The 15,994-nt window shown below is 48.1% G+C and overlaps 1 protein-coding gene across 3 annotated transcripts in view; it reads left to right on the top strand.

Annotated features, from left to right (window-relative positions):
- Window positions 1–1,639: 1,639 nt before the first annotated feature.
- LOC139789753 (neuronal acetylcholine receptor subunit alpha-7-like) overlaps window positions 1,640–15,994 on the top strand; it is a 67,691-nt gene continuing 53,336 nt past the window's right edge. For 2 of the 3 annotated variants that reach the window (XM_071730793.1, XM_071730792.1), the window contains exons 1-2: window positions 1,640–1,690; window positions 8,340–8,422. Coding sequence is in view for 1 of the 3 variants with exons in the window: in XM_071730791.1 (XP_071586892.1) it covers window positions 12,392–12,470 (79 nt within the window). In the remaining 2 variants the exon portion in view is untranslated. Of the gene's footprint in view, window positions 1,691–8,339; window positions 8,423–11,350; window positions 12,471–15,994 lie in introns of those variants that run through there. The other variant, XM_071730791.1, reaches the window with a different exon arrangement.

Genomic DNA, 15,994 nt, shown 5'->3' with positions numbered 1-15,994 from the left:
CTTTCTGCTGGCTCACCAATTTCACGTTTGTGTTTAGAGCAAAAGAAGCTCAAATTGCTGTGTTAGTCTGTAATTACCACCATAGCTGAAGTCAGCTTGCTGCTGTACACGCAGTGATGCTTAACTCATGGCTCATGTTTAGATGTGCCTTTCTCTGGAAAACCTATGGAAAGTGAGAGAAGCTGAAATCTTAATAGGACGGAGGAACTTTGTTAAAGTTTGGGCCTGCTATGCAGAGTAGTGGACCCATGTCCTCCCACTGTCAAAGGAATGGTGTGGATGCCTTAACAAGTGTCCTGTCACACCAGTAATCCCAGCAGAGGGCTCAACAATAGGTCTGTAGGGGTCACTGGAAAATTGATACTGCAAAAAGCCTCCTGCAAAGGTGAATGGTCCTGGCTGTTGTCTAGTCTTACTGGAGGCCTTCTGCTTGTGTAAACCCAGAGGAAATATAGCAACCATTCAAATTCTTCCATCACAGATGTGGATTCTAGAGGAGCCCTCTGACACAGGCAGAGATGCATTCTTATCTTCCTGAGAGCAGCTGGATCCAAGGCAACACTTCTGTTGCAAGAAGGGTTCATCCTCTTGCACAGCAGCCAGACTTGAGGCTCCTGGAGCAGGTGAGTTCAAAAGTTTTCTACAGGACACTATCACCATTTGTCTCTAGAGCACCCCTGCTTGGTGAGATACTCCTACAGACTTCCTGCAGACCCTCAGAACAGCCAACTCTCTCTGCCCTCTTCTGTAGCCTCTCTTGGGGACTGTGTGGAGCTCGCAGAGGAAGGTCCATTTCATGTGAACTTGGGGGTGAGATGTGCTGCAGCCTGAAGACCAAGCAGTTCCTGCCCACCCTGTCCTTTACTAGGCGTACGTGGTTGAAAGTGCCAGGAAGATAAAAGGCAGTCAAGTTGTGTGGGCAAAAGGGAGGTCCTGCTCGGGGGATGCTGTTTCTGAGAGCCTTGACCTCACAATGTTATCCAGGAAGGGGTGGCCTGTCCACCCACAGCAGGGTGGAATCTCCAGCCAGAGCCAGAGTCCGCTTCCCAAGCAGCATTTCCCCCCATTGGTGGGGGCCTCCCAGGGGCACAGGATCTTTTAGGCCAGAGAGCTGAAAGTCCAAGGGGACTTCGGCTCTCTGACCAGTCCTCCCAGCAAGCCTGTAAAGGAGCTGGGGATGCAATCAAAAGCTGTTCTTTGCTAGGGGTCCCCAGGCTTTCCTGGGCTTCCTCATGCTGTAATGGTGCAAGCAGCTCCTGCAGCCAAAGCTGCAGCCCCTCCATCTCGATGGGTAACCCTTGTACACCTACTGCTTCACCTACTTTGCCTAGCACTCTTCATCCTCATGGCTCTTCCTGTCCACAGCAAGAGCAGGCAGCATTTCCTACCTGTTCCATTGTGGTGCCTTTCATTTGCACCCCTAAAATAAATGCCAGGATACTTTGCTTGGAGGAGGGATAAAAATAAACTTTAACAAGGTTCATATCCAAAAATCAAAAATTTATAGCGTAAGCATCGTCAATTAAATCTATCACTGGTATCACTCCATCACTTCTCAGGAATTTCAAGGCCCTGTGGCAGTTGCACTCCTGTGCGCCAGAGTTTTTATTAAGCCTCGGGTTTTTATTAAGTCGGGGCACAGCGGTCCCCAGCCAGAAAGAGGGAGGATAGCTACATCCAGTGGCTGAAGGTGAGTACTACCACAGAACGGCAACACCCTGTGCCGTCTGGTGAGTTACATCTGTTTTAAAATAAATGTTTTAAAACTTCAAACATAAACCAAGAAAACATGGCCAAAACTACAGTCTATTTTTTACTCCTGTGAGGAGGTGAGAGGAGCAAGGGAGGATAAGTTTTGATACAGCTGCTCCCCCATCAGCACAACTGGCTCCAGGAACAGGCATCCCTGATATGGCTCACTGGATTCTGCTCAAATATTCTCCCCTGAAGGGAGCTGTGATCACATATCAAATTTACAGAAAATTCCCACAGAATCTGCCAGGTAATTGCAAAATGTTATGCCCACTGTGACCCTGTTTAGTGGAAAATCAGCAGACCCTAGTGTTGAAAGCAGTCCTGAAAGCAATCCATCTGAGAAGAGCAATCCTCCTTGAGGTCCAGGGAAGGCAGCTGCAGCACATCCTCTTCTAGCAGGAAGACCACATTAAAATGCTGAGACTCTCAATAGGCTGGAGGGACTCCAAGCTTTAGCAGAGTTACACATGGCACAAAACCACTCCTCTTCTGCTCTCTGCAGTGCTCTTAAATGAGACTGAAGACCCCACCCTACTGTGGCCATGCTGCCTCTACAGGAACTGCACTGACTCGGACCCCTCAGACCAGGGCACTGAGCTAAGGTTGTCTGGGGGAAAGTTGCCCTGGCTCTGCCAGAAACCGCAGCTTTTAATGAGTGCTTGCAACCTGCCTCAATGTGCACGCAAACCTTTGCTGGGCTGCTCTCATCACCAATTGGTTACTACTAAGAAGACAAAGATCTTTTCTGCTTGGACTGGGTTAAAAATTGGTTGGGTGGTCCAGAGAGTGGTGGTGAACGGTGCTGCATCCAGTTGGTGTTCAGTGACCAGTAGTGTTCCTCAGGAATCAGTACCGGGATCAGTCCTATTCAGCATCTTTCTTGAGGACCTGGATGAAGGGGTTGAGTCTACCCTAAGTAAGTTCACAGATGACACCAAAGCAGGGGGAGTGTCTATCTCCCAGAGTGTAGGAGGACACTGCAGAGGGACCCGGACAGCCTGGAGAGTTGGGCTGATTCCAATGGGATGAGGTTCAACACAGCAAAGTGCTGGGTCCTGCAATTTGGCCACAACAACCCCATGGGGAGTTCTGGGCTGGGCACAGAGTGGCTGAGAGCAGCCAGGCAGAAAGGGACCTGGGAGTCTGGAGTGACAGGAAGCTGAACATGAGCCAGCAGTGTGCCCAGGTGGCCAAGAAGGCCAATGGCATCCTGGCCTCTATCAGGAACAGTGTGGCCAGGAGGACTAGGGATGTAATTCTCCCCTTGTACTCAGCACTGATGGGATCCCACCTCAAGTACTGTGTCCAGTTCTGGTCCCCTCTCTTCAAGAAGAACACTGAGGTGTTGGAGTGGGTCCAGAGGAGAGCAACGAGGCTGTAAAGGGACCAAGGGGAAAGTCTTGCAAACAGAGGCTAAGGGAGCTGGAGCTGTTTAGCCTGGAGGAGATTTGAGGGGGACCTTATCACTCTCTACAGGGACCTGAAGGGAGACAGTAGTCAGGTGGGGGTCAGGCTCTTCTCCCTAGTGACAGGACGAGAGGGCATGGCCTGAAGCTGCACCAGGTGAGGTTTAGGTTGGATATGAGGAAACACTTCCTCACAGAGAGGGTGATCAGGCATTGGAATGGACTGCCCAGGGAAGTGGTGGAGTCACTGTACCTGGGGGTGTTTAAGGAAAGGCTGGATGCGGCACATAGTGCCATGGTCTGGCTGATGTGGTAGTGCTAGGTCATAGGCTGGACTTCATGATCTCAGTGGTCTTTTCCAGCCTCAGTAATTCTGTGATTGTGTGAGACAGGGGTTTGGGACAGTGGTTTGGGTCTTTGAGGGTCCTGGAGCAGAATTTGATTGGTGATTTGGAGCCCTTGGGCAGGACAGTGGGACTCTAGGAATATCTGGGTATTGTTTGGAGCAAATGGGATACCTGAAACACAATGTTTAGGGTTTTGGGGAAGTCTTACAATGAACTGAAGCTGGGTGCAGAGATCTTTGGGAGAACTTGCCCAGAGCTAGGGGTGCTGGGATTGCTGGTACAGTGTTCAGGAGTGTTTAGGAGATCTCAGGAGGGTCTGAAGCTGCTTTTTTTCCATCACCAGGCTGGGTTTCAGGGTCCTTGGGGTATTTTAGCAGGCTTTGGTGGAATGTGGAACAGGGTTTGGGGTCTAGAAAACACCTCTGGAGGACCTGAAGCAAGTTTTGGGATGTTTGGGGGCCTTAGTTCAGGTGTGGAGATCTTTGGGGACTATTTAAGGGGCTTCAGTAGGTCTGGTCATGGGTTAGAAGGGTCAGCCTAAGGTATTTCTGGGTTTTTCCCTTGGGGGTTTGGAGGAAAGAAGGAGATTTGGATTCTTTAAGGCCACTGGGAAAGATGCGGGGCTTCCAGCACTGCTGGGAGACTTTGTGGCAGTGTTTGAGATCCTGTTGTTGGGTTTTGGGAAGCTTTCTAAAGGCACTTAGCTAGGGTGAAGTTTCCTTGAAACAAAAATTTTTGAGGAAAACCGGGCAGGGTTCTGGGTTGCTTGACATGTCTGGGGATATTTGGAGTTTGGTAGAAGCTTTGGGACAGAGTTTCTCAGGCCACCCCCAGGCAACAACAAAGGTTGCCTGAGAAGACCGGAGCGGCGTTTGGGGCTGCTTGGGCCGTATTAGGTGGATCTTTGGAGCTACCCGCGTTTTATCTAAAGTGTTTTTCAGGCCTGAGAGCAAGGTCCCAGAGTGTCTGGGGGAAGCCTTTGGTCACCCGCCGAGAGGCTTCGGGGACTCGGGGCGAATCCGGAATCCCGCTCCGTGAGGCGCTCGGATGCGCCGCTTGGGGGCGAGCTCCGGGCACGACAGTCACTGCCCGCACGCATGCGCAGTTCCGCGGCCGCCAGCGCCGCGTTGCGGACAGGCGGGAGCGGTGGCGCCTTTGGAGGGGGGGGGGGGGGGGGTGGGAACGCGGAGAAGCTGCGGTGTGATTCCCATCCACGGGAATGCCGCGCAGCCTGCCAGCGAGCGGCGGGGACGGCAGCCGCAGGCGGCCTCTTTTTTCGTTACCAAGGCGTGGGGGAGCGGTACACACGCCCTGTGGCAGCGGGCAGGCGTGGGAGGGCCGGCGGGGGTGCTGCGGGGCATCCGCGGAGAGGGTGTAGAGAGGAGAGGCTGCGAGCAGGGGGCGCCCGGCAGGAGCAAGACAGCTGCTGCGGCACGGGTGCTGCGGGAGGGCCGGAGGGACGGAGGGACGGAGAGCCAGTGCGCATGCGCGGGCCTCTGCCCGCAGTGCTGAAGGAGCCGGGGGGGGGAGGGGGCGGCAAAAGGTTGCGCTGCGGGGGCGGGGTAGCGGTGCGCGTGCGCAAGCCGGGGCGGGAGGGGAGGGGGAGGAAAGGAGGAGGGAGGGAGGAGAGCGGCCCCAGGAGGGGTGGGTGGGACGGGGGAATGGGGGATAGTGGTGGAGTGAGGATAGTGGGATGGAGAGCGGAAAGGGGGGGCCGGGAAAGGCAAAAAGGATGTTGGGAGGCAAAGCGCGATAGAGAAGGTGACATTGGGACCAGGACTGATGGAGCAGGGGCGAGAGTGAAAGGGAGATGAGGACAGGGAAAGATGGATGGAGGCAGAAGTACAGAGATGAGGAACCGAGCAACAGAATGAAGAAACAGTCTGAGAGCCTGTCAGATTGAGAGAGAAACTGGGATGCAACCAAAACAGAGGGAGTGAGAAAAACAGACTGGGGCAGAGAGAAAAATGAATGAGGAACAGCAAGGAATGTCAGAATCGCAGAATGTTTTAGGTTGGAAGAGACCCCCAAGATCATCCAGCGTTTGACTGTTAGCCTTTGACTAACACCACAGTCAGCTACTAAACCATGTCCTTAAGGACCAGATCTAAACGCCTTTTAAATGCCTCCAGGGATGGTGACTCCACCACTGTCCTGGGCAGGACATTCCATGCCTGATAACACTTTCAGTGAAAAAATGTTTCCTAACATCCAGCCTAAACCTCCCCTGGTTTTGCTTACATCCATTCCTTCTAATCCTGTCACAACCTACTAAGGAGAAGAGTCTGTCTGCCTCCTGGCACCAACCTCCCTTGAGGTGGCTGAAGAGAGCAATAATGTCTTCTCTCAGCCTCCTCTTCTCCAGATTAAACACCCCAGCTCCCTCAGCCGCTCCTCACAGGATTCGTGCTCCAGGCCCTTCATGAGCTTTGTTGCCCTTCTCTGGACAGACTCCAGCACTTCTGTGTCCCTCTTGTAGTGAGATGCCCAGAACTGAACAGAGCACTCAAGATGCAGCCTCACCAGAGCTGATTACAGAGGGACGATACCTCTCTATTCTGGCTGGTCACTGAGTTTCTAATACAGGAAACTGGGCACTGAGATGGGGAAAGAAATCTAGACATGAGGAACAGGACAGGTAAGAGGAAGTCCCAAGTCCTGCTGTCCTTCAGGAGCTTGTCTTCCAGTGCCATGTCTTGGGCTTCACCGTGAGTTTCCCATGCAAACCACAGGAAGGACTCCTTCCCTTCCACCACTCTGTGCAGGTGTCAGGGGAAACTGGTCTCTCCTGCTGTCCTTGCCAGGCAAAGCCAGGAAGGAGGGATGAAGCGTGGGGCCAGCGCAGCTGTGTCATAAAGTGATGATGCATCTCAGTGTGTCACTCTTCCACAAATCAGTAGAGAGCAGGGGTGGTTTTGGGGCCCTGCCACATGGCCGGCAAAGCCAGAGCAGACTCTAAGACAGAGCTTCTTGCATCTGCACTGCACAGAAGCAGAGGCACCATCTTGGCCAGACAGTGCCCAGACTCCAGTGGCCAGTGAGCCCCTGAGAGCTGCACTTCCACCATCCCCAATGGCACAGACCCCAGCACCTCAACCAACATTTATCCTCAGTCCCCACCTGCCTGGCCATAGCTGCTGACAGCTGAACTCTGTGGTATCAGGACTTGCCTCCAGCTTGCATCTCCCCACAGGTGCATGATACAAAAAGCATCCATAGATACCTGTCCGCCACTGCCTCCCATAACCAGAATCAGAATGGATGATTGTTCAGTATGATTTTCTAGGCTCCAGGGTATATATTTGGTAGAAAGATGTGCTCTGACACCTGGAGTTGTTAAATGGCTGTGGAATAAAGCAGCCCAGGCATTTACGAGGATTTACTTACAGCCTAAGTTTGGCATCTGATTAAGGGCTGAGGAGCACAGAGAGCAGCTGGACTGCAAACATACAGGATCCCAGCTGGTTGCATTTGCAGGCTTGAAGTGAGAAAATGTAGCACTGGGTCTCCTGCCTGCAGGTGAGGAGTAACATAGGTAGATTTGCCATCCATGTGGACCAGTCACCTCTTCAGCCCAGCCTCTTGTAAGTCAAGTATCAAAATGGGGCTTCTCAGCTGTGGTAGAGGAAAAGTTTCCAGCCCTGTTGTAAGGAGTGGATAATCCCATGCTGGAGACACTGCAAAGGCAGATAGTATGAAAGGCTCAAAGCATAGGAACAGAGGTTTACAGTGGCATCTGATCACAAGGTAAGGAAAGGTTTTGAAACAAAGAGGAACCCTTCATGCAGCCAAGGCTGTGTGAGAACAGGGCAGTGTGAAGGACCACAAAATCTTCCAGGTAAATTGTAGAGATGGTTGGTCACAAAAACAGGATAAACACCTTGCAACAGCAGTGTGCAGGGGGTAGGAAGGACAGTTGCTGGGTAGCCACAGCACAGCAAATGTCTGTTTAGGGACTGGGGGTGGGAGCAAACAGGCAGGGAAGGTGATTTATTTTCAATTAAAACCCCTCAAGCTTTCAGGCACCAAATGCCTGGTTGTAGTGCTCAAGAGTTCTGCCATGCCCCCAGGCACACATCAGGGCTCTGACTCCAGCTACCAAATGCCCCCCTGTGCCCCAGCCAGGGCTTGGCAGGAGGTTGCCAGGCCTGAGGCTGGCTGGTGCCCTCAGATGGTTGCTGCATCCTGGTGAGTCCTCCCAACAGATCTGAAAAAAAGGTTCTTACAGAGTCTCAAGCTCACGGGGGCCAGAAGGCTCCTGTGTGTCTCAACAAAGACAGAGATGCCCTGACCTTCCAAAGCCAACAGCAAGACAAGGCATGGTACTTGGGGTTGTCCTGATCTGCCTCCCATGTTGGCTGAAGAGACATCGGCAGCTCAGCATCCTGGTGCTGCAGAGCTGGTCCAGGGCCACCTTCCAGCTCCCAGCCCTCCTGTTTCCAGGTACCTCACTGGGACTGTAAAGCACCTGCGTGCCCCTGTCCTGCCTGCAGAGAAAAGTCAAATTGCTGTAGAGCAGAAGTCAGGAAGAAATGCCCCCTATATGGGCAGAGGCTCAGGGATGTCTCTCTCTGTCCCCAGCAGCCATTTGTACCCTCCCTGCCCTTGCTTGGACCTTCCCCACCCCCATAGGCCAGCAATATCTCAAAGCCCTTATCTTCAGGAGCAGAGGCAGATGTGCCTGGAGCACAAAATGAAGTAGTTGTGTGCTACAGTCCTAAACCTGGAAGGGAAACAATACTCCAGGGCTCTGCTTTTTTCTGTTGCTGTGGCTTGCGGACAGCTAACCCTGGGTCAGGATGGTGATGAGCCTGTTCTCTTACTGCCACAGGGTGCAACTGTAGCTGACTTTTCTTTTCTGCTCTGCCTTTGAGCACTAATCTCCTCTAGGTGATCTCTGGGACACAAACTAAGGTAAGGCCTGACCCACTGCTCTCTGTAGTTGTAGCCTACAACCTCTTAGGAGACTAAAAGTACAAGCTGATTGACAACTAGTTGCATGTAACTGAGAAACCAGTAAACTGATTAAAGCTGGTTTTAAGCCATGTGAGTTGATCACTGTTCCCCTGTGACAGCAAAAGAATTGGATTTAGTGAGTAGCCAGCCCTGAGGTGGGACTGCAGTTCAATTAACATAATTTCATGGTACAGTGTTAGAGGATGTGGTTACTCCAGGAAGAATATAACTCCTGGTCTGTAATCATGTTTGTACCTATTTTGGCTTGTCTTAGGACACCTTACCTTGTCACTACATAGTTCTGACCTTGCTAAAGGGAGCCCTTTACCGTTTGGGTTTGTGGCAAGGTATAAACTTGTTTCTAATATCCCCAAGCTGTAAAAACTCAAGAACCATGCCTGACATCTTCATGCAAAAGTAAGCCTTCACATTTCACAATGGTTGTCCCCCAGTGGCAATCCTAGTGCCCCAGTTTGAGCCAATAGGACCAATTTTATTTCTTGTAATTTTACTTTCAGCTACGTCTCTTCTAATCAGCTGCACATGCTGAAATAACCAGCAAGTTTATGTCACTGCTGCTAGGACTGCATGTTTATAGCTATGGCTGGAGAATGGTATGCAGAACCAAGGTCATTGCTCAGTTCTGGAAGACATCTTATACTTCAGAAAGAGAATGGGAGTAAAGGGGTCATGCATGCAGTCCTCCCTTAGGGAGGATCTGAGCACATGGGTGACCAAAATTGACCAAGCAGAATATTCCATCCCATACGCATCATACTTGGTATAAATTTGAGAGATCATGAGGGTCAGGTTCTTCTTTGTCCATGGCTGGAATCCTGGAATCGTTTGTGTTTCATCCTAATCCTTGTCCTCCTGAATCCATATTTTCCTGCCTCCAGCTTCTATCTGCCACTGACTACAGGAGCCAAACCTGGGGCTTTCCCAGTGCCTGTTCTGCAGCCTCAGTGGTGACATGAACATTCTTGTGGGAAAAGGGAGGACGAATGTGATAGTGCTTTTGTGTATATTTGTATGTATTTAATCACTTTTCATCACTACTATTTCATTAAAGCTATGTAGTTTAGTTTCCAACCCATAAGTCTCTCTCCCTTATAACATCTACCTGGACTTCAGAAAGACCTTTGATAGCATCTCTCGTAACATTCTTGCGTCTGTGCTGGAGAGATACAGATTTGATGGATGGACAAGTATATGGATAAGGAATTGGCTAGAAGACTGCACCCAAACAGTTGCAGTAAAGGATCTGAAGTCCAAATGGAGATCAGTAACAGGATGCATCCCTCAGGGGTCTGGACTGGAACCAATATCTGGACTGTTCAATATCTTTATTGATGGCATAAACAGTGGGACTGGGTGTACCCTCAGCAAATTTGTAGATGACACCAAGCTGAGTGGTGCAGTTAACATGCTAGAGGGAAGAGATTCCCTTCAGAGGGACAAAGAGACAGTTATGGGCTTGGAGAGTGGGCCAATTTGAATCTCATGAAGTTCAACAAGGCCCAGTATAAGGTTCTGCACCTGGGAGCAATACCCAGTTAGTGTAGATGGGGAGTGTGAATGAATTGACAGCAACCCTGCAGAGGACTTCAGGAATACATTAGATGAAACATTAGACATGGGCTGTCAGTGCAGCTCAGACAGCCAATTGTAACCTAAGCTGCATCAGAAGTGTGGCCAGCAGATCAAGAGAGGTGATTCTGCCCCTCCACTCTGCTCTCCTATGACCACAATTAGAGTGCTGCATCCATCCCTGTTCCCCAGTACAAGAAAGACATGGACCTGTTAGAGCACATCCAAGGGATGGCTACAAGAACAATCAGAGGGTTAGAACACCTCTCCAATGAAGAAAGGCCAGCAGAGTTGGGGTTGTTCAGGACAAGCCTCTGGGGAGGCCTTATTGTGGCCTTTCGGTGTATTGAAGCAGGCTTATAAAAAATATGGAGACAGACTTGGTACCAGGGTATGAAGTGACAGGACAACAGACAATGGTTTTGAACTAAAAGAGAGTGAGTTTAGATTAGATGTATTTTAATTTTGAGAGTGGGGAGATGCTGGAACAGGTTACCCAGAGCACTTGTGACTTGCCCACTCCTTGGAAGAGTTCTTGGACAGGTTGGATGGAGCTTTGAGCAACCTAGTATAGTGGAAGGTGTTCCTACTCATGGCAAAAAGGCTGGAAGCAAGCCATCTTTAAAGGTCCCTTCCAACCCAAACCATTCTATGGTTCTGTGATTCTATGAACTGGAGAACCTGCTACATGTTGTAACTTGGTTTTAAATAGTCTTACAAACAAGCACTGCTGCCCATCTGGTACGCATACATACAGGCAGAGCAGATGTCTTCCTCTCTCCTGACTCTTGCACTTTGTCATAATTTTGAATTTGGCTGATGCTGGGTACACATAAAAGTAGTGACTACAACTAAACAAGGGCTGTCAAAGCAAGTGACTCAGCTTCAAAAGAGGCTTTTAAACAGTGGGAATCAGTTAGGGTACAATTTCCTAGTTACAACATTTGGAAATGTTCATTTGGAGAACCAACAGCCCCTTCAATTGGCCTATTTACTTGTTTTCCACCTTGCTACTTACAGATTGTCTTGTAACTAAACTCAGTGGAGAAAAGGAAATGTGTTCCTGAAGTTTCTCATCATAATGTGGTTTACAACCAACAATAATCTTCACCATGCTTACATAAAAAATATGCAAAAGAAGAAGAACCCAAACCTACAGTGGTAAAAAAACTGGTGCTGAGACAGGAGGAGGTGATTCATGTATTTCAGTTTTACTGAAGTGATTTGGATTTGCGTTACAACAAAACTTGAGAGACTCAGTAAGGGTCTTAGTGTGTTGTGTTGCCTTAAATGTTGCCTTTTGTGTGTGGCAACTTTCTGCATGGCTTACCAAACCAGAGAAGTAACTGACCTATTACATAAAGCTAGATAAAATAAAATGTTGATTAACATAATGCATTTGTTTTTCAGAAATACCAGCCTAGGGTCATAGCCTGCACAAAGTCCCACACCTGTTTCAGTGACAAGAGAAGTGAATGTGCAGCACAGGCAAAATAATAGGAAAAGGCCCGAGTGATGGCTGTCATTAAATGTATTCAAGCCTTTGCCTTGCCTTGCCTTTGCCTCGCTGGTGGGTAAAAAGGAGTGGGAATGCAGAGAAAGTGATGAAGGGAGACAGGGTCTGTGGAAAATTCCAGGGGGGAGAGCCAGCAGCAGTGGGCATCTGGGGAAGAAGACACCCAGGGCAGGGTAAAAGTGATCACAGGAAGGAGGCATCAAAAAATGCAGGAGACTGTCTGGTTTCACATTCCCCAGTTGCTGCATTATTGAATCTCCTCTGCTGCCTCTGCTGGGACAAAAGGCAGGTTCATGGCAGTGGGACCATGCCACAGGTGCTTGCTGCAAGTTACACGGGCACTTGAGAGAGAGCAGAGAGGGACACAAACTCATTTTGCTGGGAAACAGCTCTAGAGGCACTCGAGTGCAAGCACTGGACACGCTGCAGACGTGCTGTCTGGAGTTAGGTACTATCTGTGGGGATGTGGAAAGCATCTCCCCGGCAGCGTGCTCCCCCTCCTTGCCGTGCACACACAGCTGTGCACAGGGGTCACTAGCGTCTGCGTCTGACCAAGAAAAGGCTCAGAGTTCCTGGGAGCCTGAGTCCCAAGCAAAGTAACCATTCTCTTTGCTTCTGGATTTACTGACCCAGCACTGAGCTGATTTGGCTCCTGGGGGACTGGAGAAGCGCAAGAGCAAATGCACTTCTCTCTCCTGGTGGGAAGCTGGTTTGATGCCTTATTACAGTAATTGCCAAATCCATCAGTCATTGCGGGCTGTCTCCAAGGCTTCATCCTCTTTCACCTACTGCTCTGGAAGGATAGCCAGCCTATTTTGGCAATGCTTACAGAAAAGTGCTTAGGATATGTTTATTCTGGACTATGTCTTTGGGCATCCTTGTTCCTCTTGCTTTTTAAAGGTAAGCTTATGTGTTAATAACTTTTTTTTTTTTTTTTTTTTTTTTTGTTCTTTAAACACTAGCCATATTTGCAAAAGGACTTGCACCTGCTTATTCTTTATTATTTGTTACAGTCCAGTGCTGATCCCACTTCATTTTGTAGTAAGTTTGACTAAATTTGTAGATCTTATAATCCTGGGCACCTTCTTTTAAGAAAGTACATACTGGGGGCTTTGGTTTGGGGTTTTTTGTTTGTTTGTTTGTTTTGGTTTTTGGATTTTTTCTTTTTTTTAATGAAAAGCAAGTAATTTTCCCCTTCAGGAATTAAATTAAGATTTTGTGTTTCAAAAGGAATATGCTTTTGTTTTCCTTACAAAATTTAATGTGTCAGTGTTTTTTGGGAATGAGAAGTTGTAACTCCAGGCTGGCCATGAAAATCCTTGTAGGTTTGAGGGTGAAGTTGTGATACTTTACACAGAAAAATCATAAGAAGAGAATTTTCAACTGTTTACATGATTCATTTGGAAGGATTTGTAGGTGCATAAATACAAATAGTTATTATTTTGGAGTTCTTCCAGGGAGTAGTAGATAGAAGTTGGCAACTTCAAAATAAATTTTCTATCTTTCTGAAGTTACAAACAAAAGTAGGAAGCGTGTCATTCTTCCAAAACATGGAGGATTGCAAGGCTAACAGTAATGAATTTTTTAAATGAGAAGGGAGCTTGAAATATCCCCAGTTCTGAAAGTTGTTCAGAATTCTACACAGAATGTGTTTCTGTTGTTCCCTAAGAGCTTGTTAAATGAAACATGCGTGCCTGTAACAGCTAGATATTGTAAAATTGAGTATTCCAGGTGTGAGGGACCATGCGTGTTACCCATTATCTATGCAAAGCAAAAGATTTTTCTTTTGAAAGCAGAGAAAGTGGTCCACATATTTCAGAAGCTCAGGGGTAGCTTACATATCTGTGATGCTGCACTGGACTGTTCATGCCATGTGGATAATTCCTCATTACTTTATTTAAATCTGCAAAATATCCATGCATCTAATTATTTCATCTGCACATTTCAGCTGCCTGATGTAGCAATGGTATTACAGAAAAATTCTTCCCCACCTTGCTAAATAAAGAACGTTGCTAGCTTTGTTTGTAATACATTTATGTTCTACTTCAGCAGCTTAACTAACAGGTAGGTGATGGCAGCTACGTGTGGTAGGACTCATGTTGCGTGCAATCCTATTTTGAGAAGTTGTGATTCATGTAAATACAGCCTTTTAAATACTGAATAATCACTAATTCATTGGAGGGTTTGCTTACTTTATCTGAGTGGTATATAAAGACACAAACTGCTTTTATAAATAATTCAGAAGACCTTTTTATTAGGTGCTTTTACCAACAGTTTACAAGCATGCACTTTTACAGAAAAGTGCTAATGCAGGATACTATGAACCTCTGGTTAAGTTGGACTGATTTGACTTTTACTTTGTGGATAGTTTGGTGGGCTTTTCCCTTCCCTTCCCTTCCCTTCCCTTCCCTTCCCTTCCCTTCCCTTCCCTTCCCTTCCCTTCCCTTCCCTTCCCTTCCCTTCCCTTCCCTTCCCTTCCCTTCCCTTCCCTTCCCTTCCCTTCCCTTCCCTTCCCTTCCCTTCCCTTCCCTTCCCTTCCCTTCCCTTCCCTTCCCTTCCCTTCCCTTCCCTTCCCTTCCCTTCCCTTCCCTTCCCTTCCCTTCCCTTCCCTTCCCTTCCCTTCCCTTCCCTTCCCTTCCCTTCCCTTCCCTTCCCTTCCCTTCCCTTCCCTTCCCTTCCCTTCCCTTCCCTTCCCTTCCCTTCCCTTCCCTTCCCTTCCCTTCCCTTCCCTTCCCTTCCCTTCCCTTTCTTCTTTTCTTTTCCTAAGAATAGATGGGGGAAAAGAAGCCCTGCAGGGCTCTTTGACAGGGAAGTTGTAAAAAGGACTAAGTAAAAAACAAAATAAAACAGAACATGAAAAACTGGTCATTTTTTACAATCCTTTCTACAACTTTTTACTTTAACTTGACTGCTTGCTTTATTTCAACTTGATAAGTGTAAAGGGCCCTGATAGACATGTCATCCATGTCCAGTTATTGCAGCCCTCCTTCCTGAAGAGTATAAAGCTAGGGATGCTTTCTTGGGATATGGGTGAAATCAGGGAAAATCAGAAGACTGATCCTTAGCCTCCCTGGATCCCAGATGATATATTTCAGAGAAAGATATTTCTTCGAGTCCAGGTGTAGTGCTTGAAGGAGTACCCAGAGGATGTAAGGACGCTGTGACTCCCATGAGCTACATAACAACCTCGGGCAGAGAGACTTTCAAAAATCTGCTCCAGGTAGAGATTAAAAGGGACAATCAGACACATTTCTGCTTTTTTTTTCTGAGCATGGCACAATCCAGGAGCCAAGATGCAGATGACCCTGTAAGGGAATTCTCCTCCTGAGAAACATGTCCTAGTGATTACATGGATACGCAACATCTCTGAGGAGTGTTTCCTTCAGCTCAGGGTGCAGTCAACTGCAGGGTTTGAAAATGCAGGGAAATTAAGCGTGCACATTTCTAGTCTCCAGTTAACCCATGTGTTCTAATTACTGTGCTTTCCTTTTTTCTTTTTCTTTTTCTTTTTTTTTTTTAAGGCCACTAAAGTTCCACACATGCACGTAGAGCACAATCAGACCTCTTAGTTTCTTTGTTCTGTGCAGCCTGACACCAGGGTCATACTCAGTCTGTGTGGCTTTGAAAAGCCCAACAAAGGAAAAGTCAAGCTGAGATCAGAACCCTTCCTCTGCAGTCCAGTGGGAATGTAAGTGCTCAGCAGTATGTGACAAATCCTATGGCAGGCAATGCTGCAAGTGAGCTAACCAGCTAAAATATGTTAACTATGAAGTAACTCCTCCTGGCTTGGTGTACCCAGCCAGTGCAAAACAGCTTGTCTTTGGGTCACTCACAATACAGATTTTAATTTCTGCATTACACTCATTTCAAGCTTTGCTTATTTAGATGAGCTCTAGTGATTGTATCAGAGCACAACTGATGATCTGTAAGAGCAAAAGCTTGCAAGGATAATGTTCTTGTTTTACTTCCATGCCATGAGGTGATATTTCTGCAGCAAGAGTACCATTGTCAAGACAGTACCAAAAGGCCAAATTCTGCTGCCAAGCTACAATTTCTCTAACGTGAACTATGATGACCATGACTTGGTGTTCAATAAGACCAAATGCCAGGTCCTCACTTGTGTCAGAACAATCCCATTGTAAGCTACAGACTTAGGGATATGTGGTTTGAAAACTACAAGTTGGAAAGGAACCTGGGGGTATTGGTTGACAGCCAACTTAATATGAGTCAGCAGTGTGCGCAGGTGGCCAAGAAGGCCACTGGCATCCTGACTTGTGTTAGGAACTTGGTGGCCAGCAGGAATAGAGAGGTGATCATCCCTCTGGTACTCAGCTCTGGTGAGGTTGCATCTTGACTGCTGTGTTCAGTTCTGGGCACCTCACTACAAGAGGGACACAGAAGTGCTGGAGTCTGTCCAGAGAAGG

The sequence above is a fragment of the Heliangelus exortis genome, chromosome Z (assembly GCF_036169615.1).
Source record: "Heliangelus exortis chromosome Z, bHelExo1.hap1, whole genome shotgun sequence".
Lineage (NCBI taxonomy): Eukaryota > Metazoa > Chordata > Aves > Apodiformes > Trochilidae > Heliangelus > Heliangelus exortis.
The sequence above is the reverse complement of the archived record's forward strand: the minus strand, read 5'-3'. Positions and strand labels throughout refer to the sequence as shown.